At 54.7% G+C, this 27,865-nt stretch overlaps 1 protein-coding gene across 5 annotated transcripts; it reads right to left on the minus strand.

The window, feature by feature from the left end:
• Positions 1–2,329: 2,329 nt before the first annotated feature.
• On the minus strand, positions 2,330–27,004 carry MEF2B (myocyte enhancer factor 2B). 5 transcript variants are annotated; one of them, XM_063800216.1, is made up of 10 exons: positions 26,907–27,004; positions 13,758–13,874; positions 7,420–7,502; positions 5,975–6,178; positions 4,461–4,595; positions 3,799–3,946; positions 3,505–3,638; positions 3,318–3,411; positions 3,036–3,147; positions 2,330–2,785 (listed from the first exon to the last, which is right to left on the minus strand). In XM_063800216.1, the coding sequence occupies exons 3-10, from the start codon at positions 7,471–7,473 to the stop codon at positions 2,560–2,562; spliced, it is 1,107 nt and encodes a 368-aa protein (XP_063656286.1). In that variant the 5' UTR covers positions 7,474–7,502; positions 13,758–13,874; positions 26,907–27,004; the 3' UTR covers positions 2,330–2,559. The 5 variants fall into 5 exon arrangements, with proteins under 5 accessions (XP_063656286.1, XP_063656287.1, NP_001192124.1 ...); XM_063800217.1 differs by lacking the exon at positions 3,036–3,147; NM_001205195.1 differs by lacking the exon at positions 13,758–13,874 and having other exon boundaries at positions 26,907–26,991.
• Between the last annotated feature and the right edge of the window lie 861 nt (positions 27,005–27,865).

The raw sequence follows: 27,865 nt of genomic DNA on the forward strand, positions 1-27,865 counted from the left end.
TTGGATTACAGGCGTGAGCCACTGTCCCCGGCCAAGGCGGATCTTGTAAGTCTTGATCTCAACACTCATGTTTTCCGTCTTCCTGTCCAAATCTGTGAACTCCAACTCACAAAGGTGTTTCTCAGCTTGGGACAGTGTAGAAGGTGTCATGGAGGAAGAGAGGCAGAGCTGGGCCTTGGAGGGTGGGAAGGAGTTTAAAAAGGAGACAAGTTGGGGGTTGAGGGAGGCGCTCCAGGAAAGACCAGTAGGGTCACATGTTGGTACTGCAAATATTTCTAAGGTACTGGAGAGGCTGGGACAGGGATAGGAGACCAGGCCAGACTAGGGTAGGGCAGCTGAGGAGCCAAACTTCCTTCTTAGGATGAGGAAAAGCTTCAAAGAGATGAGCAGAACATGGCAGAGGCAGATCTTTTAACTTTTATTACTGTTATTTTTAGAGACAATGTCTTGTTCTGTCACTCAGGCTGGATTGTAGTGGGCTGGTAATAGCCCACTGCAGCCTCCAACTCCTGGGCTCAAGGCATCCTTCCTCCTCAGCCTCCCAAAGGGCTGGGATTACAGGCAAGAAGTAATTTTTTTTTTTTTTTTTTTTTGAGACGGAGTCTTGCTCTGTTGTGCAGGCTGGAATGCAGTGGCACGATCTGGATCTCGGCTGACTGCAACCACCACCTCTTGAGTTCAAGTGATTCTCGTGCCTCGGCCTCCCAAGTAGCTGGGATTACAGGCATGGGCCATGAGGCCCAGCTAATTTTTGTATTTTTAGTAGAGATGGTCTCAAATTTCTGGCCTCAAGTGATCTGCCCGCCTTGGCCCCCCAAAGTGCTAGGATTACAGGTGTGAGCCACCGTGCCCAGCTAGAAGTCAGTTTTTTATGTTGTCGTTGTTTTTGATGTTATTTTTGAGATAGGGTCTCGCTCTGTTGCCCACGGTGGAGTGCAATGGCTCAATCACAGCTTGCTGCAGCCTCGACTTCCTATGCTCAGGCAATTCTCCCACCTCAGCCTCCTGAATAGCTGGGACTACAGGAATGTGCCAGCCATGCCCAGCTAATTTCTTTTTAAATTTTTTGTAGAGATCAGGGTGTCAGTATGTTGCCCAGGCTGGTCTCAAACTGCTGGGCCCAAGCCATCCATCCACTTTGGCTTCCCAAAGTGCTAGGATTACAGACTTTGGCCACCGCACCCGGCAAGAAGTCAGATGTTAAGTATTATGAAGATCTCACTGAATGCCATGTATGGTGGCTTGCACCTGTAGTCCCAGCTACTCTGGAGGCCGAGGTGAGAGGATTGCTTGAGCCCAGGAGTTTGAGAGCAGCCTGGGCAACATAGTGAGGCCCCAACTAAAAAAAAAAAAAAATCCCACTGAGACCACCTGGGGTGCGTGAGGCCAGATAGACCCTGCTGCACCTCAACTATTTTCTGGGAGCACCCCTGACCTCAGGACACCCAAGTCTGTCTTCACACACAGGACAAGCCAGAGTGGGGGCAGTTTGCAACCCCAGGAGTGGGTGTATAAACACCCTGCTCTCTTGTCCCCTGGGTAGAATCAATTGCTGGGTCAAGGGCTCAAGAGATACACCCATTCAAAAGATGAGCAGTCGGCGAGGCTGGGTGGCTCATACCTGTAATCCCAGAACTTTGAGAGGCCCAGGAGGGCGGACCACCTGAGGTCAGGAATTCGAGACCAGCCTGACCAACATGGGGAAACCCGTCTCTATTAAAAATACAAAAATTAGCATGGTGGCAGGTGCTTGTAGTCCCAGGCACTCAGGAGGCTGAGGCGGGAGAATCCCTTGAACCCGGGAGGTGGAGGTTGCAGTGAGCCGAGATCGCACCACTGCAATCCAGCCTGGGTGACACAGGGAGTCTCTGTCTCAAATAAAATAAAATTAAAATAATAAAATAAAAAATAAGAAGATGAACAGTTCAGGGGCGCTTCCAGCGCCCTGGGAGCCCGACATTCAGGATTCCCAGCTGCTGCTTTTGGGAGCCCTACGACCCAGCCCTAGGGCTTGCCCCTGAGCCCATGACCCACAGCGCCGGGAGCAGCCCTGGCCATTGGCCCTGGAGTGGAAAGAGCCGGGGCCCTCACCCCTGGAGTGGGACCATTCTAGGTGCACGCTCACTCTATGCTGTCCCCAGAACCCCCCGCGGGCTAAGCACCCTCTGCTTGTGCGCGTCCCCTGCACGGCTCCTCCCGCCTCGCCTCCCCAACCCTCCACCTGGCAGCCCTCCCGGACACCCCACGGGCTCTTGAGTCCTCGTCTCAGGGCTTCTGGAGGGGGCACCCCAAGCCAAGACTAGGCAAGAATGAGGCGAGTCACAGTCAGTCTGGTCCACGGACGCCACGCGCGTTTTATTTGTGGGTATACACACAAATAGGAAGAAGGAAAGGAGCCCCCCAGGGTGGATTGAGTCCAGCCGCCCACCTCCAAGCCCCCACCGCGGAGGGGGGAGTCACTGTTGGGTCTTCTCTGAAGAGGCCTGGAGGGAGGTGGGGTCCCCACGTGCCCTCGCCGTACCTGGCGAGCGCTCTGGGCTAGTGCCACCGGGTGATCTCCTACCGGGGCCAGCCGTCGGCCAAGGGCAGCCGGCGCAGGGCGGGCCCAGGCCGCAGAGGCTCTGCCAGGGACCGGGCGAGGAGCAAGGGATAGGGGAAGGTCTTAGGAAAGTCGCCGGGGCCCCCGGGGGCCGGAGAGAGGCGCTCAGACTTGATGCTGACTGGGGGGGTCGGCGGGGAGGCGCCGCGGGTTGGGGGACCCTCCTCGCCCAGGCTTCGGCCCCCACTGCAGGGGGAAAGAGAGAGGGAGGCCGTGAGCTCAGCGAGGAAGGGAAGGAAGCCAGGGGATGGCACAGCGTGGGCAAAGGCTTGGCAGGAGGACCCTGGGAAAGGAGGGGGTGGCGGTCCCTCTTGGGGCCTCAAAATAGCTGCCCATCCGCACCGGAAGTGCGCGCAGTACCAGGGATGGCCACCAGGGGTCAGCAGCGGCCGGGGCTTTGGAGGACTGGGACTTGCCGTCGTCTCAGGGCACTTACCTGGGCTGGGAGGGCACGGCGGGGGGCCCATCACCCCTCGAGGGCTGCCAGGGGGCCAGGGTGGGGGGCTGCAACAAGCCAGGGGGCGGTGGAGGGTCTCCCAGGCCATATTCTGGTGGGCAGGAATTGGGGGCTGAGGCCTGGACCTCTCCTTAAGCCTTCTGCAAACCTAACCACCCCCAGTGACAGTTTTGAGTTCTGGTGGGTGGGAGGGTGTGGAACCCCCAGAGGGCAGGAGTGCGGACGCTTCCCAGGCGGGGCACGGCAGGTTAGGGGATGTACCTGGGGGGCCTCCGGGGAGGAAGGGGAAGCTCCCCAGTGGGGGTCCGGGGGTTGCAGTGGAGCAGGGGTTCTGCAGGCCACTGTAGAGGCTTCTCTGTGCGGAGAGAGGGTGAAGGGGAAACTGAGGCCCACACCCAGGTCGCCCTGCCTGCCCTCATCAGCCCTGCCACACCCTCCCCTCACTCACGGAGGTGCTTAGTCCCCCTCGGGGCCCAGCCAGGCCACCAGGCAGGTCTGACCTCCGCCCTTCCGTCGGCAGGTACAGTGGGGGTGGTGTCTTGCTGGTGAGGTGGCTTGGTGAGAAGAGAGGGTGCACCAGGCCTGGGGGAGAGGAGACCCCAGAGAGAGAGGACAGGCAGGCCATGTCAACTAATGAAGTCTGAGGTTTAGAGGTGATGCACGCAGCCTGGCAATGCCAGAGCCAAGATGCACCCAAACAGCCCCTCAGGACCTCACCCCTGCCCCACTGTCCCATGCTCACCTGGGGGCCCGGCTTTGGGGGCTGCTGGTCGGAAGGGAGATGGGCGGCTCTGGGCGGGCAGTGCTTCCCCAAGCCCACTGGGGTCACAGCCTGGTGGCGGTAAGGCCCCGTATACCACATCTGGGCTGGGCATAGCAGGAGCTGCAGGCTGTGGGTAGAGAAGGGATGGGTCAGAGGACCCCAGGCCAGATGGGGGTGCCAAGTCCAAGGGAGAAAATCCTGATGAGTTCAGGGGCCCAGCTCTACCTTCAGGAAGCCTTTGCTCCACCTCCCACCAGGCTCCCTACCTGCTCCTCCCCCTGCCCTAACCCTACAGGCTGGGGGAGCTTCTGTCTGGCTCTGCCTGTCCTTGACAGGTAGGTCCAGAGCCAAGACCTCTCACTTAGTGTAGAGTTGGCACTGAGGGGGCTGCACAGAGTGTTTGATGAATCAAAGATGAAATGAAGGAAGGAACTGTTTGCCTGTTGAACTCTTATTCATCCTTCAAAGCCCCAGCTACAGTGCCCACTTCTCAAAGAAGCCTTTCCTGACCAACCAGGTGGAGACCTGCCTCCAAACTCTAGGATCCCTGGCTCTAAGCCCCTCTCTCAGTACCAGCCTCAATGACTTGGGCCTAGGAAGTAGGAGGAATGCCTCATTCACAGGGCCAGGGAGTCACTTACATACAGCCGGGGTCGGGGCAAGGCCGGATCACCCCCTTCGCCTGCCAGCCTCCGAAACTTCTCTCCTGGCTCCTCAGGCCCTTCATCCGGCTCCAGCTCTGGCCCATCGAGGCCAATGCCCCTCCGCTTCAGCGTCTATGGGGACAGGAGACAACAGGGTAGACCCTTACCCCTGCCCCACCCAGGGAACCCAGTTCTATGGGAGAGGGGACAGACCATCCCCACCCAGCTCCATGAGTGGGGAGGAATGCAGGCATGGCCTGCTCTAGCCAAATCCCACTGACCAAACCCCGGTGAGTTACCAGCTAGCAATTTCCTCCCCTGGGACCGAAAAGCCCAAGGACCTGCCCAGATCAACACAGCAGGAGCTGAGATCCATGCAGGCCTGTTGGCGCTGTCCTAATGCTGCTCCTGACATGACTCCAGGACCTCCATTCTGCCCCCACTTGCAGCCTCATAGCCTGGCATCAAAAGCTGCTTAAGAGGCCAGGCGCGGTGGCTCACGCCTACAATCCCGGCACTTTGGGAGGCCGAGGCAGGCAGATCGCTTGAGGTCAGGAGTTTGAGACCAGCCTGGCCAACATGGTAAGACCTCCATCTCTACTGAAAATATAAAAATTAGCCAGGCATGGTGGCGTATGCCTGTGGTCAGAGCTATTTGGGAGGCTGAGGCAGGAGAATCACTTGAATCCGAGAGGCGGAGGTTGCGGTGAGCTGAAATTTTGCCACTGCACTGCAGAGTGGGCGACAAAGCAAGACTCATTCTCAAAAAAAGAAAAAAACTGCTTAAGAAACGCCAGCAGATTTCCTGAGCTGCCTTCTCCTGGGGCCACAGAACCGCATGCTCCCGGACCCCAACCTCTTCTTTGCCAACTTCTGCCCCACGCTTCCAAAACACTGCGGACTCCCAGGCCTAGTCCCAGCCCGCTGCTCTCTGCAGCCCTTAGGCTTTAGCTTCCCATCCCAGTGAAGACTCCTCTGTCTTATTTATTTATTTATTTATTTATTTATTTATTTAGAGACAGAGTCTTGCTCTGTTGCCCAGGCTGGAGTGCAGTGGCTCGATCTCAGCTCACTGCAACCTCCACTTCCCGGGTTCAAGCAATTCTCCTACTTTAGCCTCCCAAGTAGCTGGGATTAGAGGCATGAGCCACCACGCCTGGCTAATTTGGGTATTTTTAGTAGAGACTGGGTTTTGCCCTGTTGGCCAGGCTGGTCTAGAATCCCTGACCTCAAGTGATCTGCCCACTTCGGCCTCCCAAAGTGCTGGGATTGCAGGTGGGAGCCACCGTGCCCTGCCCGATGTGCTTTATTTCTGCTGTCCCCAGAAGGGCTCCCCCACTCCCAAATGTTTGGATGAGTGGAGGGTCCCTTCTAGGGACAGCAGAAATAAAGCACGTCAGCCACAAAGCCAGATGAAGACGCTCATCTTTTGTGCAAACCAAGAGTCCCTGGGCTCTGAGAAAGCAACGTGCACGGGGCCTTGTGGGGCTGGGGAGGAGGACCTGGGGTACCTCGAGGATGTCAGTGTTGGTGCGGCTCTCGTGGGGCTCGCTGTACTCTGTGTACTTCAGCAGCACACGGTCCATGTCCGTGCTGGCATACTGGAAGAGGCGGTTGGCGCTGTTGAAGATGATGAGGGCTATCTCACAGTCACAGAGCACGCTCAGCTCATAGGCCTTCTTCATCAGCCCGAACTTCCGCTTGGTGAACGTCACCTGGACCCAGGACCCACAGGGGCAGGGGAGAGAAGAAGAAGAGATGAATGTGGGGTGGTGTAGGGGAATTGGCAGGGCCTAACCCTTCCTCGAACATGCCTCAGGATTCTTTCTGGCTGCGCTGGTAATTCTCATGTCACAACCTGGCAAACTCCTACTGGAGCTTCAAAACCCAGCCCAAATGTCTGGGAAGTGTGCCTTGGCTTCCCAGGCAGAGTCCACACGCTCTCTCTGGGCTTTCCCAGTTCTGGGCCTCCCTCTGTTCTGGCCCTCTGAGTTAGGTGTGGCTGTGTCAAGCTCCATCTCCCCTATGGCTGGGGTTCCAGTCATCAGGGAGAATAAATGAATAAATGATCATGAAAATGAGCAGGCCAGGTGCAGTGGCTCAGCCTGAGGTCCCAGCACTTTGGGAGGCCCAGGCAGGAGGATTGATTGAGGTCAGGAGTTCGAGGCTAGCCTGGGCAACATGGTGAGACCCCGACTCTACTAAAACTACAAAAATTAGCCTAGCCAGGCGTGGTGGCGAGCGCCTGTAATCTCAGCTATTCGGAAAGCTGAGGCAGGAGAATCACTTGAACCCAGGAGGCAGAGCTTGCAGTGAGCCGAGATCGCTCCACTGCACTCCAGCCTGGGCAACAAAGTGAACTCCATCTCAAAAAAAAAAAAAAAAAAAAAGGAAGGATGGAAGGAGGGATGGAAGGAGGGATGGAAGGAAGGAGGGAAGGAGGGAGGGAAGGAGGGAGGGAGGGAGGGAGGGAAGGAAGGAAGGAAGGAGGGAAGGAGGGAGGGAGGGGAAACAAGAAACACTGACAGACCAGGCACGGTGGCTCACGCCTGTAATCCCAGCACTTTGGGAGGCCGAGGCGGGCGGATCACGAGGTCAGGAGTTCGAGACTAGCCTGGCCCACATGGTGAAACCCCGTCTCTACTAAAAATGCAAAATTAGCTGGGCTTGGTGGTGCGCACCTGTAATCCCAGCTACTCAGGAGGCTGAGGAAGAATCGTTTGAACCCGGGAGGCAGAGGTTGCAGTAAGCTGAGATCGCACCATTGCACTCCAGGTTGGGCAACAGAGTGAGACTTCATCTCAAAAAAAAAAAAAAAGAAAGGCTGACATGGCATCAGGACTCCTCATGCCTCCTCATTCCCCTGCAGTTCAATTGGTCAGGTCAGTCCCTTGCCTAGGCCATGCCCCCTGCTAGGAATGTCTTTCCCAGCCACTGTTCCACCCAGTGAACTCACCTGCCGATTCCTTTGGTCCAGGATGCGGGAGATCTGGATTTTTTTCCTCCCCATCGTCCCAGGCTGAGTGGAGTGATCTTTGTCTAGGAGGAGAAGAGGGAGAGGACAGAGTGAGTGGGTGGAGAGTGGGGAGGGGTACCCCAGCCTCACACCTCTCCTCTGTCTGCCCCTGCCAGCCACTGAGAGGAAGATGATGGGGAAAATCAAGGCAGGCTGGGTCACTGTCGCAGACCCCGCCCCCGGCCAGCCTTAGGATGCAGTAGAGGCTCAATGAACATGTTTAGACCAAATGGGGCATGGTGGCTCATGCCTGTGATCCCTAGCACTTTGGGAGGCCAAGGCGGGAGGATCACTTGAGCCCGGGAGTTTGAGGCCAGCCTGGGCAACATGTTGAAACCCCGGCTCTACAAAAAATGCAAAAATTAGCCAGGCATGGTGGCACACGTCTATAGTCCCAGGTACTCCGGTGTCTGAAGTAGGATGATCACTTGAGCTGGGGAGGTTGAGGCTGCAGTGAACTATGATCTTGCCACTGCACTCCAGCGTGGGCAACAGAGACCCTGTCTTTAAAAGAAAAAGGAAAGAGAATAATAGAAACGCCTCCTGCTCTAGCAGGAGGATGCAGGCACACTCTGGAAAGGCCTCCAGCTTAGAGTCCTTGGGCCAGGGTGTGGGCCTGGCATCCACTTGGTGACTTGGAAGAAATCCTGTACCCCACTCAAGGAGATGTGAGATCGCCCTGGTAGGGGTCCCAGAAGGAGGAGACTGCTGGACTATGCTGGGGTCCAGGCCTTCCCCAGAGACCCCCACTCGAGGTTCCTGGGAACAATCGAATCATGTGGCCTGTCCTGCAGCCGCCGCCTTCTGTACAGACGTCCCCTGACACCACAGGGGACGTCCCCGCTCCGCCAACTGTGTGACCACACTCCACCTCCCAGCCTCTACCATGTCACAGGTGACTGAGGCTTCAGGCAAGGGGCCTCTCCAGGGTCACGCGGACCTACGCTCAGGCCTGGCCTTCCCTCTGACCCTCAGGGCAGCCCTCAGCACAGAAGACCCTTTCCCCAGGCCTCAGTTTGCTCTTCTGTGAATGGGCTGGTAGGAAATGCTGAGCACCCACCACCAGGCTTGGCAACAAGTTATCAAGAAATCCAGATCAGGCCGGTCACGGTGGCTCACGCCTGTAATCCCAGCACTTTGGGAGGCCGAGGCAGGCAGATCACTTGAGATCAGGAGTTCGAGACCAGCCTGGCCAACATGCTAAAATCCCATCTCTATTTTTTTTTTGAGACGAGTTTTCACTCTTGTTGCCCAGGCTGGAGGGCAATGGCGCGATCTCGGCTCACTAAAACCTCCGCCTCCCAGGTTCAAGTGATTCTCCTGCCTCAGCCTCCCAAGTAGCTGAGATTACAGGTGCCCTCCACTATGCCCAGCTAATTTTTGTATTTTTAGTAGAGACGAGGTTTCACCATGTTGGTCAGGCTGGTCTCAAACTCCTGACCTCATGATCCACCCATCTTGGCCTCCCAAAGTGTTGGGATTACCACCGCATCCTACCCGCCCCATCTCTATTAAAAATGCAAAAATTAACCAGCTGTCGTGGCGCACACCTGTAGTCCCAGCCACTTGGGAGGCTGAGGCAGGTGTGCCACTGCACTCCAGCCTGGGTGATAGAGCAAGACTCTGTCTCAAAAAAAAAAAAAGAAAAGAAAAAGAAAAAGAAATCTGGCATGGCGCGGTAGCTCATGCCTGTAATCCCAGTATTTTGGGAGGCTGAGGTGGGTGGATCACGAGGTCAGGCATTCGAGACCAGCCTGGCCAACATGGCAAAACCCTGTCTCTACTAAAAATACAAAAATTAGCCAGGCATAGTGGTGGGCACCTGTAGACCCAGCTACTCAGGATGCTGAGGCAGGAGAATCCCTTGAACCTGGGAGGCGGAGGTTGCAGTGAGCCGAGATCCCGAGATTTTGACAGCCTGGGCAACAGAGCGAGACTCCGTCTCAAAAACAGAAAGAAAGAAATCCAGATTGTTCTCTGGGAGTGTTCTCAGGGCTTCCCAGACCCCTGCCCAAGCAGTCTGGGCAAGGCGCTCCATTATCCCAGGGCCCAGCAGTGTCAGATACCTCGGCTGGCATATATGGCATGCTGTGTGACCCCAGGCACACCCTCTGCCCTCTCTGGGCTGGGTCTCTGAGCCCCCACAACTATGTAGAGCCCAAGCTGTCGGTCCCAGACCCTCAGCTCCGGCTTGACTTGCTAAATTTAACCTCCAGGGCTAATTTTAATCCCCAGCCGGAATCGGGCCTGTTCCCACGGCTGGGATATGTTGCCCCCACCCTGATGGGTCCCTGGGGGGTGGACGGGGGCCTTGGTCCGGAGGTCCCAGTGCCAAGATGACTCCGGAAATGCCCCTGATGCCCAGGGTCCCACGAGAGCAGCAGCAGGGCTGGGGCTTAGGCCTGAGTCTCTTAAGCCTGGAAGACCTGACTCAAGCCCCTTCTCACTCTGTCTGTCCCCATTTTAGACACAGACACCATGGCTAGGGCAGAGGTCATGTGATGGGGGAGAACTGGGAAGTCTCTCTCTGCACTGAGACCCTGAGAGCTGAGATAGGAAGTGAGTTCCAGGCAGAAGGAACAGCAGGTGCCAGGGCCCTGAGGAGGGACAAGAAACAGCTATGAGGTTGGAGGGAGGGTGGGGATGAGGCCACAGAGGTTGGGCCACTCTAGGCCTCCTTCTTTTGGGTTTCCTTCTTTTAATTTAATTTATTATTATTATCATTATTTTGAGACAGAGTCTCACTCTGTCGCCCAGGCTGGAGTACAGTGGCATGATCTTGGCTCACTGCAACCTCCGCCTCCCGGGTTCAAGTGATTCTCCCGTTTCAGCCTCCCAAGTAGCTGCGATTACGGGCATGCACCACCACACCTGGCTAATTTTTGTATTTTTAGTAGAGACGGGGTTTCACCATGTTGGCCAGGCTGGTCTTGAACTCCTGGCCTCAAGTGATCTGCCCGCCTTGGCCTCCTAAAGTGCTGAGATTACAGGCATGAGCCACCACGCCTGGCCATATTTATTTTTTTGAGACAGTCTTGCTCTGTTGCCCAGGCTGGAGTGCGGTGGTGAGATCTCAGCTCATTGCAGCCTTGACCTCCCAGGCTCCAGTAATCCTCCCACCTCAGCCTCCTGAATAGCTGGGACTACAGGTGAGTGCCACCATGCCCTGCTAATTTTTATTTTCTTTTTGTAGAGATGGAGTCTCACTATGTTGTCTAGGTTGGTCTCAAACTCCTGGCTGGAAGTGATCCTCCTACCTCACCCTCCCAAAGTGCTGGGATTCCAGGTGTGAGCCACTGTACCTGGCCCACTGTGGGCCTTCTGAGCTGGAGGAGGGCTGTGGATTTTGGTCTAAGAGTGATGTGGAGCTATGAGAGCATATTTTATTTTATTTCCTATTGTATTTTATTTTTAATATATATATATTTTTGAGATGGAGTTTCGCTGTGTCACCCCGGCTGAAGTGCAGTGGCGTGATCGCGGCTTACTGCAACCTCCACCTCCCAGGTTCAAATGATTCTTCTGCCTCAGCCTCCCAAGTAGTTGGGACAACAGGCATGTGCCACCATGCCCAGCTAATTTTTGTAGTTTTAGTAAAGACGGTGCTTCACCATATTGGTCAGGTTGGTCTCAAACTCCTGACCTCATGATCCGCCCGCCTTGGCCTCCCAAAGTGCTGGGATTACAGGCATGAGCCACCGCGCCCAGCCTTTTATTTTATTTTTTGAGACAGAGTCTTGCTCTGTCATGTAGGCTGCAGTGCAGTGGCACAATCTTCACCTCCCGGGTTCAAGCGATTCTCCTGCTTCAGCCTCTCAAGTAGCTGAGATTACAGGTGTGCACCACCACGCCTGGCTAATTTTTGTATTTTTAGTAGAGACAGGGTTTTGCCAAGTTGGCCAGGCTGATCTTGAACTCCTGACCTCAAGGGATCCGCTGGCCTCAGCCTCCCAAAGTGCTGGGATTCCAGGCGTGAGCCACTATGAGAAGGTTTTAAGCAGAGAAGGGATGGGGCTTGGTTTATTATTTTAAGACTCAGCTCATGGCTTCCATGGGGAGCAGGTCTGTTGGAGGCCGGGGTGGAGATCATGGGCGGCTGGAGACAAGGCAAGGGCTGTGTCCGTCTTGACAGAGACTGGGGGTAGGGCCCCCTCTGTGCTAGGCCTGTGCCTTGCACTTTAAGTCACTGTACTCCAGGGTGCTTTAGTCCTCCAGAAGCCAGCAGGCCCTACACCAACTCTGGAGGCAGGCCTGACAGGTGCAGATGAACTCACGCAGGAGTTTCACTCTCCTGAACCCCAGTGACATTGGAACCAAAGCCATCCTCCACTCTAGCCCCTGAGGGAATCTACCCAACCAAACACAGCTCTGAGCATGGCCCCCTCCTGCTCATACACTCTCCATGGCTCCCCACTGCCCTTATGAGAAAGTTCTAGCACCTAGCCTGGCATTCAAGTCCTCTTCCCAAATCAGCTCTTGCCTACTTCTCTCTCTTCGATAAATATCTCTGACTAGAAGGACCCTTTCCCCTTTTTCACCAAGCCAACTCCTATCCAAACGTCAAAACCCAGTTCAAAAAACCCATTCCTCTAGGAAGTCCTCCCTGCCATTCTTCTGGTCTCCCAGAGTCACCATCCTCCTCTAGGTCAGATTCCATGGCATTGGGGGTATATATATCCAGATTTGTCTCCTCCAGACTAAAAGCCCCTCTGGATCAGGGCCAGGAATGGACAGTAAGGTTTGGTGAGCAGAGTAGATCAACAGAGATGTCACTGACCCCCTCCACAACCCTACAGCTTCCCTCAACAACTTCCTCTCAGACTGCCCCAGCTGATACCCTGCCCAGAAATACATGCACATGCAAATCCAGCCACTCAGCATTGACCTGTCTCGGGCCCAGGTGTGAAGGGCCAGGCAAAGAATGCGGAGGCGGCAGGCCAGAGTGTGCATGTATATTTGTAGTCACATGCAAATCCCTGCCCAGAGCCGCAGACAGACCCTGGTGGCCCATTCTCCAGATGTTGGTGTGATCGGAACTGCTGGGGGAGGTGGCAGCACAGGCTGAATGTGCCAGGCACGAGGGGGGAAGCTGAGGTTTGGGGAGGCCTCTTCCGCACACACATACCCTCCCTGCTTTGTCCAGCCAGAAATCAGAGAGCTGTGGCATCTGCCCAGCACAGAGGCAGAGAGGTGGACCTATTGACCAAGGAATGGAGCACAGAAGAAAGAACAGGAGAAGAAACCCAGGAGAGCTTCTTGGGGGAGGAGGCATGTAGTTGGATGTAGATGCAGAGGCTGGATGGGAGCCTGAGTAGAAGGGGAGGTGGGAATTTGAAGCTAAGAGTCCAGTACCTTCCTACTCCTTTCGTTGCACCCTCATACTTAGCGTTTATTAAGTATCAACCTGTGCAAGTCACTGAGCCAAGCTGACCTCAGAAGAAGTAGAAAGCTTAAGTAGACCAACAACCATAGAAGATTAGAAAGGTGACTCAGGACCTACCATTAAAAAGGTAATAAAGTGGGCTGGGCATGATGGTTCACACTTGTAATCCCAGCACTTTGGGAGGCCAAGGTGGGAGGATTGCTTGAGCCTAGCAGTTCAAGACCAACCTAGGCAACATAGCGAGACCCCTATCTCTAAAAAAAAAAATTTTTTTTTTTTAAAGGCAATAAAGTTCAAGGCTGCAGTGAGCTTTGAGCTGCTGCGCTCCAGCCAGGGCAACAGAGTGAGACTCTGTCTCTAAAAAAGAATAATAATTTCAAAATTAAAATAATAACTAAAAAACATGTTTAAAGGCAACAGGCCCAGGTGGTTTTACAGCTATTTTCTCAAATCTCACAGAACAGGAAAGTGCAGCATTATTTCAGTGAACTTAGATCTTTGAAATAGATGGGATCTAGCCGAGTCACTTTTTTTGTTTTTGAGATGGGGTCTTCCTCTGTCGCCCAGGCTGGAGTTCAGTGGTGCAATTATAGCTCACTGTAGCCTTGAACTCCTGGGCTCAAGTGATCCTCCAGCCTCAGCATCCCGAGTAGCTGGGATTACAGCTATGTGTCACCACACCCAGCAAATTTTTAAAAACTTTTTATAGAGATGGCGATTTGCTGTGTTGCCCAGGCTGGTCTCAAACTCCTGGCTACTCCCAGATACTTCCAGCTACTTGAGAGGCTGAGGTGGGAGGATTGCTTGAGGCCAGAAATTGGAGACCAGCCTGGGCAACATAGCAAGAACCTGTCTACAAAAAAAGTAAAAATTAGCTGCACGCCGTGGCACACACCTGTAGTCCTGGCTATGTGGGAGCCTGAGACGGAGGATTATGTGAGCCCAGGAGTTCAAGGTTACGGTGAGCGATGATGATCTTGTAAGCTCTTCCACTTCCAGCTCTCATGCATTGCTGGTGGCAGAGGAAAAAGGGACAAGCACTTGGATAATTCTCTGGCATCTACTAAATCTGAACAGATGCCTACCCTGTGACCCAGGAATTCCGCTCCTCGATGTTCAATATTCACGCAAGAGAAATGGGTCCAAGTTACACCTGAGGACACAGACAAGAATGTTTTCTACAGCTTCATACATCATTGCCTCAAACTGGAATCAACCTGGAAGCCCTTAATGGGAGAGCTGGTCAACACTTTCTTGTTGATTCTATGATCAGTTATAGCACAGCACAGAAAAAGGGTGCACTCTCGCTGCACACAACCACGTGGATGAATCTCAGAGACCACTGGCCAATTCGACGATCCCAGACTCCATCGAGAGGATGCACTGTGTGATTTTATTTACATGAAGTTTCAGAACAATCAAAACTCACTGATGCAGCTGGGCGCAGGGGCTCAAGCCTGCAATCCCAGCACTTTGGGAGGCCAAGGCGGGCAGATCACTTGAGGTCAGGAGTTTGAGACAAGCCTGGCCAACATGGCGAAAACCCATCTCTACTAAAAATACAAAAATTAGCTGGGCGTGCTGGCATGTGCCTGTAATCCTAGCTACTCGGGAGGCTGAGGCAGGAGAATAGCTTGAACCCAGGAGGCGGAGGTTGCAGTGAGCCAAGATTGTGCCATTGCACTCCAGCCTGGGCGACAGAGCGAGACTCTGTCAAAAAAAACAAAAAACAAAAAACCCTCACTGAGGCTGATGGACATCAGACAGCACTTTGGTCACCCTGGGCAGAAGCTGTGATTAGGCAGTGGCCCAAGGGGGAAGTCCCAGGGGCTAGGGAAGTCCTGTTCCTGGATCCAAGGTTTGGGTACACAGATATGTTCAGTTTGTGCAAATGTGTTGAGCTCAACTCTAGTGGTTTGTGCATGTTTCTTCGTGTGATTTATTTCAAAAGGAAGATTTCTTTTTTTGTTTTTGAGGTGGAGTCTCGCTCTGTTACCCAGACTGGACTGCAGTGGCATGATCTCAGCTCACTGAAACCTCCACTTCCCGAGTTCAAGCGATTCTCCTGTCTCAGCCTCCTAAGTAGCTGGGATTACAGGTGCCTGCCACTGTGCCCGGCTAATTTTTGCATTTTTACTAGAGATGGGTTTTCACCATGTTGGCCAGGCTGGTCTTAAACTCCTGGCTTCAGGTGATCTGCCCACCTCGGCCTCCCAAAGTGCTGGGATTACAGGCGTGAGCCATGGCGCCCGGCCCAAAGGGAAGATTTCTTTAAAAGCTTCCAGCCAGAGCAACATAGTGAGACCCTGCCCCTAAAAAAAAAAAAAAACCAAACTAGGGCCAGGCCAGGCACGGTGGCTCACGCCTGTAATCCCAGTGCTTTGGGAGGCTGAGGTGGGAGGATCGCTTGAGCCCAGGAGTTCAAGACCAGCCTGGGCAACATGGCAAAGCCCTGTCTGTAGGAAAAAAAAAAAAAAAAAAAATTAGCTAAGTGTGGTGGCATGCCTGTGGTCCCAGCTACTCAGGAGGCTGAGGTGAGAGAATCACTTGAGCCCAGGAGGTGGAGGTTGCAGTGAGCCAAGATCACACCACTCCACTCCAGCCTGGGTGACACAGCCAGACGCTGTCTCAGAAAAATAAATAAACAAAAATAAAAAAATTTAGCCAGGCGTGATGGTGCACCCCTTAGTCCCAGCTACTCAGGAGTCTGAAGTGGGAGGATCACTTGAGCAGGGGGAGGCAGAGGTTGCAGTGAACTGAGATCCTGTCACTGCACTCCAGCCCGGGCAACATTGTGAGACTGACTCGAAAGTTTTTTTTTCTTTTTTTTGAGACAGAGTTTTGCTCTTGTCGCCCAGGCTGGAGTGCAGTGGCGCAATCTCAGCTCACTGCAACCTCCTCCTCCCCAGTTCAAGCAATTCTCCTGCCTCAGCCTCCTGAGTAGCTGGGATTACAGGCACACACCACTACACCCAGCTAATTTCTGTATTTTCAGTACAGACGGGGTTTCACCATGTTGGCCAGGCTGGTCTCGACCTCCTGAACTCAGGTGATCCACCAGTCTCGGCCTCCCAAAGTGCTGGGATTACAGGCGTGAGCCACAGTGCGTGGCCTAAAAAAAAAAAAAAAAAATTAAATCTAGCGGGGCATGGTGGTGCCTGCCTGTAGTCCCAGCTACTTGGGAGGCTGAGGCGGGAGGATCACGTGAGCCCAGGAGATGGAGGCTGCAGTGAGCTATGAGTGGGCCACTGCACTCCAGCCTGGGTGACAGAGTAAGACCCTGTCTCTAAAAATAAAAAAGCTCCTTGCTGCTTATGGCTGCTGTGGGGAGCAGTGTCTGTTCAGGCTAGAGTGAGGTGACAGGAAGAGGCTGGGCCAGTGGGAAATACAGAGTTTGAATGGAGACAGGGGTGGCACCTGGGCAGAAGTGGTGACCAAAGGGTGCAGGATGTGCTGGTGACCTGGGATAGAAGAGGAGCCTGGTGATCCCAGGCCTGAGCGATGTGGGGGTGAGGGGAAATTGGGAGGACAAAAGAAGAGCTCAGGAGTGCGGAAGCATCAGAAACTTGCTGGCAGTATCTGTGGTCACTAAGTCAATCAACAAACATTACCCTGAAGTCCTTCAAGCCATAGATTATCATCTCCCCAGCCTGGCGAGGCCCCTTAGCCCCCCAGTAATGGAGATGGGGTGCTGGAGGGAATCCCACCCTTCCACTGACCCTTCCCCTCTGGCCTCTTTGCGTGGTGGGACTCAGTTCTCTTACCTGTTAATTGGGGGTGAGAATCCTTCTCCCACCAGCTGGGAAGAGGGTAGGGAGCAGGGGTCTACTGAACTTTTTTTTTTTTTTTTTGAGATGGAGTCTCGCTCTGTTGCCCAGGCTGGAGTGCAGTGGCGTGATCTCGGCTCCCTGCAACCACTGCTTCCCAGGTTTGAGCGATTGTCCTGCCTCAGACTCCCGAGTAGCTGGGATTACAGGTGCACACCATCACACCCAGTTAATTTTTTATATTTTTGGTAGAGGCGGGGTTTCAGCATGTTGGCCAGGCTGGTCTCGAACTCCTGACCTCAAGTGATCTGCCTGCTTTGGCCTCCCAAAGTGCTGGGATTACAGGTATGAGCCACCACACGGGGGCCTCTATTGAACTTTTCTTCTGGCTTCTGGGAAACCAAAAGGAAGAAGGTCTGGGCCTTGGAACTGGGGGCGCTGAGTCAGTACAGCATCCTGCAAGACCACCTTGAAATACTGTCATCAGTCACCTGCTTCCTCCCCCGTAAAATGGGTCACAGGATCCTAACCTCACAGGCTTTGCAGCAGGGGTTTAAGAGAAAAGATTAGGAACAAGTCAAGTTCCCTTTCTTGGCACCCCTGCGGGACTTTACTGGGGGGATGAGCTGCAGAGTCACTTCGCCAGACCCCTGAGCCCGCAGGGAGGCCACGGCTTGGCAGAGGAACCCAGGCCGGGAAAGGAGAAGTGAGAGGCAGGTGGGTTGGGTGGGGGTGGGGGTGAGGGCCCGCGGGAGGCGGTGAAGCGGGGAGGGGGCGCTGCTCCCGGGCCCTGCAGCGAATCAGGCCTGCCGCCCCGCCTCACGCAACCCAGGCTGTGGTTTCATCACCTGCTCCCCAAGTACCTCATTATGGGCGACAGGAAGAGCCCCTTGGAAAGCCAGGACCCCTCCTCCCCTCTCCTGGGGGCTCCAGCGGCTCCGACCCCAGCTGCAGGCGACCCTCCCTCCCCAGCCAGAGCCCTGGGCCCGCCTCCTCCCCGGGGGCCTAGGGAGGTGGTACCCAGGTGGGGGGGCATGTAGGTGACCTGGCGGCCTGGCTCAGTTCACAGCGGTCCCTGGAGCCCCGCACCTGCCCTCAGGGACTCAGGGGAGACGGTGGGCTCGGGCAGTGACTCCCCTGTTGGTGAGCTTCTCTGGAACTCAGTTTCCTCCTCCAGAAAGTCAGGGGGCAGCAGGGGCCACCTGGCTGAACTGAGGGGAGGGGCTTCACAGTAAGGTGCTTTACAGATGCGGGGAGGATTTGTGGTCGATGGGTCCTGATGCCTCTCAGAAGGCCTTGGGGTCACCTCTCCATCCTGGGGGAACCCAGCTCAGATTGCGGGCCCCAAAAAGTCCCTGGTGGAGTGCTGAGGGACAGGGGCGGATGGGGTTGGGGGTCACTCCATCCTTGTATGGGCATAATGGGAGGTAGAAATATTCCCCACACACGGAGACCCCCAAACAGAGCCGCAGAAAATCCACAGATGCCCGAAACAACAGATCCCCCAAATACACAAGTATTCCTCCTGCGAAAGTCCCCAAAATACATGCGGTTCACGATACGCCAAACCCCCCAACCCACACAGCTCTCCAAACACACACATCCCCAAAACACATCCTATTCCCTCTGCATAGACAGACCCCAAAAACACTCAGACATACCCAGATGCCCCAACACATGCCAATCCCCCAAATGCACAGACACATACAGATCTCCCTAAACACATGGACGTCCCCCAAATACACACAGACCCCTTTCCCCTGAACAATGTGGAGACCCCCGCCAGATGCATGCAGACTTTTCCAAACATATGCAGACTCCCCCCAATCCATGCTGGTCCCCCATTACATAGGTAGGGCCCCCCCATCCCTGGAGTGATACCACCCACACTCTAGCTTTCTTCTTTTTTGTTTTTTTTTGTGAGACAGAGTCTCACTTTGTCACCCAGGCTGGAGTGCAGTGGCGTGTTCTCTGCTCCCTGCAACCCCTGCCTCCTGGGTTCAAGCGATTCTCCTGCCTCAGCCTCCCCAGTAGCTGGGATTACAGCCATGTGCTACCACACCCAGCTAATGTTTGTATTTTTAGTACAGACAGGGTTTCACCATGTTGGCCAGGCTGGTCTTGAACTCCTGGCCTCATGTGATCTGCCTACTTCGGCCTCCCAAAGTGCTGGGATTACAGGCCACCATACCTGGCTGGGTTTCCTCTTTTTAATTATTATTATTATTTTTTGAGATGGGGTCTTGCTCTGTTGCCCAAGCTGGAGTGCAGTGGTGCCATCAGAGCTCACTGCAGCCTCCAATTCCTGGGCTTAAGCATTCCTCCCACCTCAGATTTCCCAGTAGCTGGGGCTACAAGCGCACACCTAATTTTTAACCAGACTATGCTAGGCTAATTTTTTTTATTTTTGTAGAGAAGGGGCTTCATTTTATCACACTGGCTGGTCTTGAACTTCCGGCCTCAAGTTATCCTCCTGCCTCAGCCTCCCTAAGTGCTGGGATTACAGGTGTGAGCCACCACACAGGCCTGGCTGCCTTCCCAAGGCCGGGTGCTCTCCACCCACCAGGGGTGAAATGCAGGCTGGGGGCATCTGAGGCTAGATTTGAATGGGTAGTGTTTGAATCCAGGATTCTTAGAATGTTCCAGCTGGAGAAGGCCCCATGGGGGTCCTTTTTTCCATAGGTCCCTCTGGCACCCATGGGGAAAGTGAGGCCCAGTGGGGAGCCCTCAGACCCTCCTTCCCACCTCTCCCTGGGCCTGCTCCTGGGAGGGACAGCTCCTGTTCGAGGGGCAGGAGTCCACGGTGAGTGGGACCCTCTGTGGGATGCCCCCTCTGCTTCACTCCAGGATCCCATTTTGGCCATGCACAGAGAGGCCAGGGCCGGGGCTGTAGGCCAGTCAGTCCAGGATTCAAATCCTAAATCCACCACTTGCCCACTGCGTGATACTTTCTGAGCCTCGGTTTCCTGTGTTTGCAGGGGTCCCCACAAACTCCCCATGTACCCACCCACCTCTCCCCTCACTTGAAAAGGTGTCATCTACCAGCAGACTCCCAGCCCACCTTCTGCCCCTTTGGGGGCATCTGCAACACCAGCCCCAAACTGATTCCCTACTTGCCCATCACTCTCCCTTTGCCCGGACTGTGTCCAACCCCGGGACACCCTTCTAGGTTTGCCCAAGTCCAGGAGTGTCTCCATGTCCTCTAAAGACCTGCAGAAAATGCTCTTTCTGGAGGCACCAATCTTTTTTAATATTTATTTTAATTTTTTCAGGCAGGGTCTCATTCTGTCACCCGGCCTGGAGTGCAGTGGTGTGGTCTCGACTCACTGCAGCCTGGCCCTCCCGGACTCAAGCGATCATCCCACCTCAGCCTCTGGAGTAGCTGGGAGTAGCACGGCGCCACACCTAGCTAATTTTTGTATTTTTTGTAGAGCTGGGGTCTCCCTGTGTTGCCCAGGCTGGTCTCAAACTCCTGGTCTCAAGTGATCCTGCTGCCTCGGTCTTCCATAGTGCTGGGATTACAGGTGTAAGCCACCACGCCCGGCCGAATTCAACTCTTTCTGCAGCACCCAGCCCTATCAGACTTTTTGGTGTGTGTTTCTTTATTGCTTTCTTTGATGAGCATCTCGCCCTGCCGGCTTCCCAGCGCCTAGTACATAGAAGGCCCTCAATCACCCTTCCTTGAATCAACGACCAAACAACTGCTTCACAGACAGAAGAAACACTGGCAACTTGCTCAGTTTTCTGTTTTTCTTTTTTCTTTTTTTGAGATGGGGTCTTGGTCTGTCACCTAGACTGGAGTGTAATGGCACAATCTGGGCCTACTGCAACCTCCGCCTCCCAGGTTCAAGCCAATCTCTTGCCTCAGCCTCCTGAGTAGCTAGGGCTGCAGGCGCCTGCCCCTCCACATGGCTAATTTTTTGATTTTTTGACATCTTATTTTTTGTAGAGACAGGGTCTCACTAGGTTGCCCAAACTGGTCTTGAACTCCTGAGCTCAAGCAATCTGCCTGCCTTGGCCTCCCAAAGTTCTGGGATTATAGAGGTGAGCCACCACACCCAGCCCTACTTGTTTTTTCTTGAGATGGGTTTCGCTCTTGTTGCCCAGGCTGAAGTGCAATGGTGCGATCTCAGCTCACCGCAACCTCTGCCTCCCGGGTTGAAGCGATTCTCCTGCCTCAGCCTCCCTAGTAGCTGGGATCACAGGCACGCCCCCACCATGCCCAGCTAATTTTTTATTTTTAGTAGAGACAGGGTTTCTCCATGTTGGTCAGAGTGGTCTCAAACTCCTGACCTTCAGGTGATCCACCCACCTCAGCCTCCCAGAGTGCTGGGATTATAGCCGTGAGCCCGGCCCTACCTGTTCACTTCTCACTGAAACACCTCATGGTCCACACAACAAATTTAAGGCCCCATCCGGGCCACAGGCTGCCAGTTTGTGGCCCTTCCTCTAAACAACCTTCACAGCAAAACAGCCAATTGGACAGTGCTGATGCTCCTCTCAGGCCAAGGAACTGACCCTCTGAAGGTCCCACTGCCCAGCTTGGGAGAAAACCACATCCAGGTGACCATCCGTGGCAAACCTGACCTGGCACAGGCACCCTCACCTGCCAAGAAGGCCTGTTCCAGGCCGGGGGCGGTGGCTCACGCCTGTAATCCCACTACTTTGGGAGACCGAGGTGGGCAGATCACCTGAGGTCAGGGGTTTGAGACCAGCCTGGCCAACATAGTGAAACCCCATCTCTACTGAAAATACAAAAATTAGCCGGCCATGATGGCGGGCGCCTGTAATCCCAGCTACTCAGGAGGCTGAGGCAGGAGAATCACTTGAACCCAGGAGTCAGAGGTCACCCAGCCCATGGAGCCAAGACAGACCCCGCAGTCTGAATTTGACCCTGCTGTCCCATGCAGGCTAGAGTCTAAGGCCCTCTCAGGCCCCCAGTGATGTCCCCTAAGCCACAGTAGTGGCTGCAGGGACAGCCCAAGGTTTTCCTCTCTTTGTTCCAGAGAAAGCTCTCCCTGCGGGGCCTCAGAAATGGATCCCCAGATGCCCCAGCCTCCCTGCTTGGGAAATTAGCACATCTGTCAGCGCTGGGCAGAAGGGACCCTGCCCACAGCCCGGCAGCCCGAAGATGCAGCCAGCAGGGACCCCGAGATGGGGCTTTAGGACACTGTCAGTCCCCAATATCTTCCCGCAGAAATGTCTAGGAGCCCCTCAGGTGCTGGGGATGCAGGAGCAGGGGGTGGGCAGAGCAAGGCCTCCCCCCATCACCCAGTCTGATGGGGGAGGCAACAGCAGCCACATAACCGTATCTGGGAAGAAGGCCTTCAAGGAAGAAATTCAACAGGGGGAGGCAGTGGAGGGTGGCAGGGAGAGAGCTGCTTTGGACAGAGGATCCAGGAGGGTACCACACCTGTAATCCTGGCTACTCAGGAGGCTGAGGTATGAGAATTGCTTGAACCCGGGAGGCGGAGATTGCAGTGAGCCGAGATCGCACCACTGCACTCCAGCCTGGGTGACAGAGCAAGACCCTGTCTCTGAGGTGTCTCAGGGAGGTGGGAGCCAGGTGGACACAATGGCAGGTGCAAAGGCCCTGAGGTGGGACTGTGCTGAACAGGTGGCTTCCAGGAGCAGGCAAACCCCACGCGTCTGGGGTGGAGTGAGCCAGGGGTGGCCGGAGACAGAGAAGGTCAGAGAGGCATTGGGGGACAGAGAGAGGGTGGACCGTAGAGCAATAGGGAGCCATGGAAGGTGTGTGAGGAGGGGAGGACTGTGGTCTGATTCGGAATTTTCAGAAGACCCTGTGGCCTGTTGGAGCAGGAAGCCAGGCCAGCATCCAGCCAGGGATGGTAGGGCTTGGACCAGGCACAGGCCACAGGTTGGAATGGTGGGCAAGGCAGGCCCATGCCCACAGCAGCCATGACTCTTATTACAATCCACCTCCATTTCTCCCTTCCTCAGGCCCCACCTTGACCTTGGGTGAACCTGGGCTTGGAGGGAAACAGCACCTGGCAGAGGGCGGAGAGGAAAGGGGCCTGGATGGGCTCACAAACACCTCCACTTGGTCACAGTCCAGATGGAACCTTCTGTTATTGAGCCCTTACTGTCTGCCCGGGCCCACACCCCGCCTCATTTACATATAAGACCTGCCTGACCCCCAGACACCCCAGGGAAGCAGCGATAGTTGCCCTGTTTTGCACAGGAGTGGGCAGGCTTCTTCCAGGGCCACATGGTGAGACCTCCAGATCCCCACCCAATCCTGGGCTTGTACCCCAGGGCCATCACGTGGCACCTCAATCTCACCACCCCCACCCAGGCTGGGAAGTGGGCCTGGGCTTGTCCAGCCCAGAATCACCGTCACAGGGTCCAAGAAACTCAATCCTGGGCCGCAGGGTATCAGGGTAACCACACAAGTCCCCAAGATACAGCCCCAGAGAGGCCCTTTGGGGGCTGAGAAATGGGATTTAACTTCCTTGCCCACCCCATGGGGAATCACGGGCCAGGGCTGGGGCGAGTTCCCTGACCCCAAAAGGGATCCCAGACACATTTCTAAGTCGTCTCAGAAAAATGGCATCTGGTTGGGCTCATGCCTGTAATCCCAGCACTTTGGGAGGCCGAGGCAGGAGGACCATCTGAGCTCAGGAGTTGAAGACCAGCCTGAGCAACATAGGGAGACCCCCATCTCTAATTAAAAAAAAAAAAAAAAAAGCCAGGCAAGGTAGCACTCCCCTACAATCCCAGCTACTCGGGAGACTGAGGTGACAGGATGGCTTGAGCCCAGGAGTTCAAGGTCACAGGGAGCCATGACTGCAACACTCAAGGAAAGACAGAAAGACATCTGTCTCTAGACCACTCTGTGCCTTGAATCTTCCAGAAGGGCAGGGCGTGGTGGCTCATGCCTCTAATCCCAGCACTTTGGAAGGCCGAGGTGGGCTGATGGCTTGAGCCCAGGAGTTCGAGACCAGCTTGGGCAACATAGGGAGACCTTGTCTCTATAAATAAATAAATAAATAAGTGGGCCAGGTGCGGTGGCTCACGCCTATAATCCCAGAACTTTGGGAGGCCGAGGTGGGCTGAGTGCTTGAGTACAGGAATTCACGACCAGCCTGGGCAACATGACAAGACCCCATATTTATAATTTTTTTTTTTAATTAGCTGGTCACAGGCTGGCCACGGTGGCTCACGCCTGTAATCCCAGGACTTTGGGAGGCCAAGGCAGGTGGATCACCTGTGATCAGGAGTTTGAGACCAGCTTGGCCAACTCTGTCTCTACTAAAAATACAAACATTAGCTGGGAATGGTGGCACGCACCTGTAATTCCAGCTACTCAGGAGGCTAAGGCAGAAGAATCGCTTGAACCTGGGAGGTAGAGGTTGCAGTGAGCTGAGATTGTGCCATTGCACTCCAGCCTGGGCAACAGAGTGAGACTCTGTCTCAAAAAAAAAAAAAAAATTAGCTGGGTGTGCTGGTGTGAGCGCGTATTCCTAGCTCCTCAGGAGGCTGAGGCAGGAGGATCACTGGAGCCCAGGAGGCAGAGGTTGCAGTGAGCTGAGATCACACCACTTTACTCTAGCCTGGGCAACAGAGCAAGATGCTGTCTCAAAAACAAAAAAAGAAAGAAAGAAAGAAAAAAACCTCTTCCAGAAGGCCAAACACCCAACATGTCTACACTCACTGCACCCAAGTTGGGGTGAGCAAATGTTTTAAATTCCCCTTCTCTTCTTCATTTGCATTTTCCAGATGTCCACCTGGTTGGGTCATAGTTTAACCAAATAAATCATTCGTTGGGATGGGAAAGCCAAGAGTGGGTTCAGCTTGCTCCGCTCACAGGAGCTGCCACAAAGTTCAGAGAGGGGCAGCCACCTGTTGGGGGGTCACACAGAGAGGAGGGAGAGGAAGCTGGGCCTCGTGACCCCAGCCTCTGTTCTCTTGGGGGACTGAGGCATGGCCTTGAGCTCCATCCTTTTTTGAGGGGCCTAGTGTTACTACCTGGCCTCAGCCTTCCCTCCTGCAAACCAGCTTCCTGCTCTCTAAGATGACACCCCAAGATCCTAACTGTCCTGAAATTCTGTTTGCTGGAGGCCAAGCTTCCCCCTTCACTGAACAACAGGAAGGGGACATGAGGGAACAAGGCTGCCTTTTTAGAAAGCCCTTTTCATCTCTGGAAATCAGTCCTCACACACTGGTTCTCCGAAGTCGAAATACTTTTTTGTATCCAGTTTCCTTCACTCCAAGAGTCTGAGAGTTCTTGTCCCGAATGCCCAAGGTCCAGGGGCCCTGCCCTTCCCCAGGGATGATTCTTGGCCAGGCTAGCCTGAGGCCTTGATTATTGCTTTGTTTCTTTTTTCCTTTTTTTTTTTTTTGAGACGGAGTTTCACTCTTGTTGCCCAGGCTGGAGTGCAATGGCACGATCTTCGCTCATCGCAACCTCCGCCTCCTGGGTTCAAGCGATTCTCCTGCCTCAGCCTCCTGAGTCGCTGGGATTACAAGCATGTACCATCATGGCCGGCTAATTTTGTATTTTTAGTAGAGATGGGGTTTCTCCATGTTGGTCAGGCTGGTCTCGAACTCCTGACCTCAGGTGATCTGCCCGCCTCAGCCTCCCAAAGTGCTTGGATTACAGGTGTGAGCCATCGCGCCTGGCCATTTTTTTGTTTCTTTTCTTTCTTTTTTTTTTTCTTTTAGAGACAGGATCTTGCTCTGTCACCCAGGCTGGAGTGCAGTAGCTCAGTCATAGCTCACTGCAGACTCGAACTCCTCGGATCAAGTGATCCTCCTGCCTCAGCCTCCCGAGTAGCTGGGACTATACACATAAGCCACCACACCTGCCTAATTTAAAAAACAATTTTTTTTTGGCCAGATGCGGTGGCTTACTCTTGTAATCCTAGCACTTTGGGAGGCTGAGGCAGGCAGATCACATGAGACCAGCCTGGCAAACATGGTGAAACAACGTCTCTACAAAAAATGCAAAAATTAGCTGGTCATGGTGGCACACGCTTGTAGTCCCAGCTACTCGGGAGGCTGAGGCAGAAAATCAATCACTTGAACCTGGGAGGCAGAGGTTGCAGTGAGCCAAGACTGAGCCACTGCGCTCCAGCCTGGGTGACAGAGTGAGACTCTGTCTCAAAAAAAATTTTTTTTAAAGCCAGGTGCAGGGGCTCACGCCTGTAATCCCAGCACTTTGGGAGGTTGAGGCAGGTGAATCATTTGAGGTCTGGAGTTCAAGACCAGCCTGGCCAACATGGTGAAAGCCCATCTCTACTAAAAATACAAAAACTAGCCAGGCGGTAGTGGCACGCGCCTGTAATCCCAGCTACTTAGAAGGCTGAGGGAGGAGAATTGTTTGAGCCTGGGAGCTGGAGGTTGCAGTGAACAAAGATCACCACTGTACTCCAGCCTGGGCGACAGGATGAGACCCTGTCTCAAAAAAAAAAGAAAGAAAGAAAAGAAAAAAAAAAGAAAATGGGGGTCTCACTATGTTGCCCAGGCTGGTCTCAAACTACTGGGCTCAAGTGATCCTCCTGCCTCAGCCTCCAAAGTGCTGGGATTACAGGCATGAGCCACAGTGCCCGGCCAGCTATTTCTGACTAATTGGGTCTGCAACTAGGGGTTAGGGTGGCCAAGGACACAGGTCACCCATATCTGCAGCCCTGGACCCCAAAAGAGATAGGGAGGGAGGACTGTGACCGTGAAAGTAATGCTGCCACCACCTTGTCATGTGCTAACAACCACACGGGGATGCGACTCTTGTTCCTGTACCCATTGAGGCAAAGGGAGGAGAGTTGGCCCCGGCAGCTGTTGCTCCCCCGTTCCAAGGTTTTGTGCCTACCATCCTGCTGTGACAAACGAGTGTACACCCACAGCAAGAAGGCATAGGGTTGTGCACAGGGGATGCGCTAATGCTAAAGGAGTGCACATCAGGAGAGAGGGACATCACATGCCACATCACAGAGCTCACAGACACATAATAGGGCCTCACAGCACCATGATTTTGGACACACAGCTAACTCTCCAACTCCCCAACTCACACCAAATCTCAGACGCAGAGCCCTTGGACACACAACTTCCAGACCCACACCCTTCAGACACACACCCCTTGGAGACACAACCCCCTCCTGCCACAACCTCGGGGACTCACCACCCCACGACACACACCCCTTTAGACACACACCCCACCCTGGGACGCCCAGCAGTACACCCGGACCTCCAAAACCCACCCAGCCCGCAGAAGCCGTTCAGAGGACACCACAGGAGTCTCAACCCGATATGACACGCACCTGCTCGGCCTGGGCCCCGGGACGCTGGGCGCACGGACCCGCGGCGGCTGCACGAAGATCAGGGGCCCGCGGCCGCAGGTGCCTTGGGAGCGGGCGGTCCTGCCCCCGGGAGCTGATTGGGCGGGACGGGCTTATTTGCATACAGGGCGTCACCCTGGAGGCGGTGATGGGCGGGCACTTGGGCGTGGCCCCGCCCCGGGAGTTCAGGGGCCTGGGACTCAGACGCGAAAGGATGCTGGGGCGCCATGGGTGGGGGCGCGGATAAGGAAGAAGCAGAACGGAGGGAGGGGGCTGGATCAGACTGGCCAGGCTTTCCCCGCCCTCACTGGGCGCCCTTGACCTTACTGCCGACCCCTGACCCTACTGTGACCCTAACCCTAATTCTAAACCTTTTCCTAACTCGGCCCAACTTGCCTGGATTAATTCCATCCTGAGTGAAATAGACTCCGATCCCGGACCCCGTCGCCCCGAGGAACCAAGCCCTTCTCGCAGGCAACGCTGACCCTCGCGCTCCCTAGAATGGAAAGACTGCAAGACGGGGCTCTCGGGTGGCCTGTGTGGCCTCACTCAACTGTGCCTCCTGGGGCCAGATATGTGCTCCCACAGGGAGTGACAGACCCTCCGCAGCTACTGGTCCCTCAAGCCCGCACCGCCTGCCTCTCCACAGTCCAAGACAACCACACTGCTTCCACCAACCACTTCCCTCTCCTTCCCTCTCCCCGCTAAAGGCTGTTTTCTAAACTTCAAAGGTCAGCTGTGAGGGGCCTTCTAGGATTGGACCCCAGCCCAGACCTCTAAATCCACCCCTTCCCCTGGGATCCCAGCACAGGCCAGACCCACAGGAAGATCAGAGCGGGGGTTGGTGAATGTATCAATGTGAAAAGAATTACAGGATAAAGATGGCTCTGGGATGGGCACTTCTGGAGAAGCCCCCGGCCCGTCTGGGGCAGGCAGGGGAT

Source organism: Pan troglodytes, chromosome 20 (assembly GCF_028858775.2).
Source record: "Pan troglodytes isolate AG18354 chromosome 20, NHGRI_mPanTro3-v2.0_pri, whole genome shotgun sequence".
Lineage (NCBI taxonomy): Eukaryota > Metazoa > Chordata > Mammalia > Primates > Hominidae > Pan > Pan troglodytes.